Raw genomic sequence first — 1,285 nt, 5'->3', positions numbered from 1 at the left:
CCTTCCCACTTAGAGGAATATTGCGGCATAGTTACACCTCAGGAGCCGGCTTATGAGCTTAGTGGCTCTGTGCCAGTACGCGGCGAGAAATTGCGCATCAGTTTGCCACGTAAAGACTCAACTAAGGAGCGGGTACAGAGCTCAAAGTCCCCACGACGAGCATCCAACACTAGCGGCAAGTCTTGGTTTGAGTTCGCCGAGGAGGGTCTGCGCGCCAATGCAGCCAACTTGGAACGCAAAGATTCTAACAAACAATTGTTACAGCAGAAAAAAACCGGAAAAGGAAACAAAAACAAAGTCACCTGCCGGCACAGCGACCACAACCACCGTGCAGATCATGCAAACGCAAATTACACCAACCTCCGGCACCACAACGACGCAACGAAAGCTCTCTGGACATTGGATAGATTTCGAAAATATACCGGAAAAACGCAAGCCACCAAAGCGAATTACGGCTTTGCCCAAAGACGGCGTCATTTCCACGACTACTAGCAGCAGCCGAACTCACGCCGCCCAAACGAGTGGGCAACATGCGGCGCACACCCACGCACACGGACAAGGGCCCGGGCATGGACACCAGCCACCACAGCCAGATGTGACTATGGACGGCAAAATCCACTACAACTATGTAAAGCCGGAAGACTGTCAGTGCGAGTGTCATGAGGCAAAGAGGGAAGGAGCCGTGGGCGCTGGCGCTGATGAGACGGAGGAAGCAGGCACGGTCGGTGCAGACGATGAGGCTGACGGTGTAGCAAGCAGCAAATCCATAACCAGCGTGGATCTTCTACAGCAAGGTGAGGATATGTTGCCATTGCTGGACCCTGACACACAAGATGGAATTGAGCCAAGGTTAGTTCAGTTAACAGCGCTTACTGAAGCGGTCTTTTCAAGCAAATTTTGTTTACTATTTTCAGTGACTCGTCGCGTGAGTACAGCTGCTACACGGACGATGAGATGGATGTGCCGATGCGGCAGACAAGCTCCAGTCGCTCGAAAAGCAGTTCCTCAAAGGTTGGTGGGCAAAATTGTAGTCTCAGTTAATATAAGGGTTAGTAATGATAATGCTTGATTTCAGCTGGATGAGTTTCCGCGTCGTGATGTATCGCACAGTCCACGAAATCGGAAGTTTCCGGACAATCGCAAGTGAGGCCGTTGGCAGTTCGATAATAAGTTTATGGATTTGTCTTTAAATATGTTGCTGAAATTTGCGTTTTAAAATGTGTAAGCTAACTGGGAGTGCTGCGCCAAAATGCAATGGCAACACGTAAATGGCTTTTGGTTTCGT

The 1,285-nt window shown here is 50.0% G+C and overlaps 1 protein-coding gene across 1 annotated transcript; it reads left to right on the top strand.

Annotated features, from left to right (window-relative positions):
* Positions 1 to 12: 12 nt before the first annotated feature.
* Positions 13 to 1,147, top strand: LOC118732794. Its single transcript, XM_036461905.1, has 3 exons — positions 13 to 849; positions 915 to 1,011; positions 1,076 to 1,147. The coding sequence occupies exons 1-3, from the start codon at positions 53 to 55 to the stop codon at positions 1,145 to 1,147; spliced, it is 966 nt and encodes a 321-aa protein (XP_036317798.1). The 5' UTR covers positions 13 to 52.
* The last annotated feature ends 138 nt before the right edge of the window (positions 1,148 to 1,285 follow it).

The sequence above is a fragment of the Rhagoletis pomonella genome, unplaced genomic scaffold, assembly GCF_013731165.1.
Source record: "Rhagoletis pomonella isolate Grant_MI unplaced genomic scaffold, Rhpom_1.0 Rhpom_scaffold_28453, whole genome shotgun sequence".
Lineage (NCBI taxonomy): Eukaryota > Metazoa > Arthropoda > Insecta > Diptera > Tephritidae > Rhagoletis > Rhagoletis pomonella.
The sequence above is the reverse complement of the archived record's forward strand: the minus strand, read 5'-3'. Positions and strand labels throughout refer to the sequence as shown.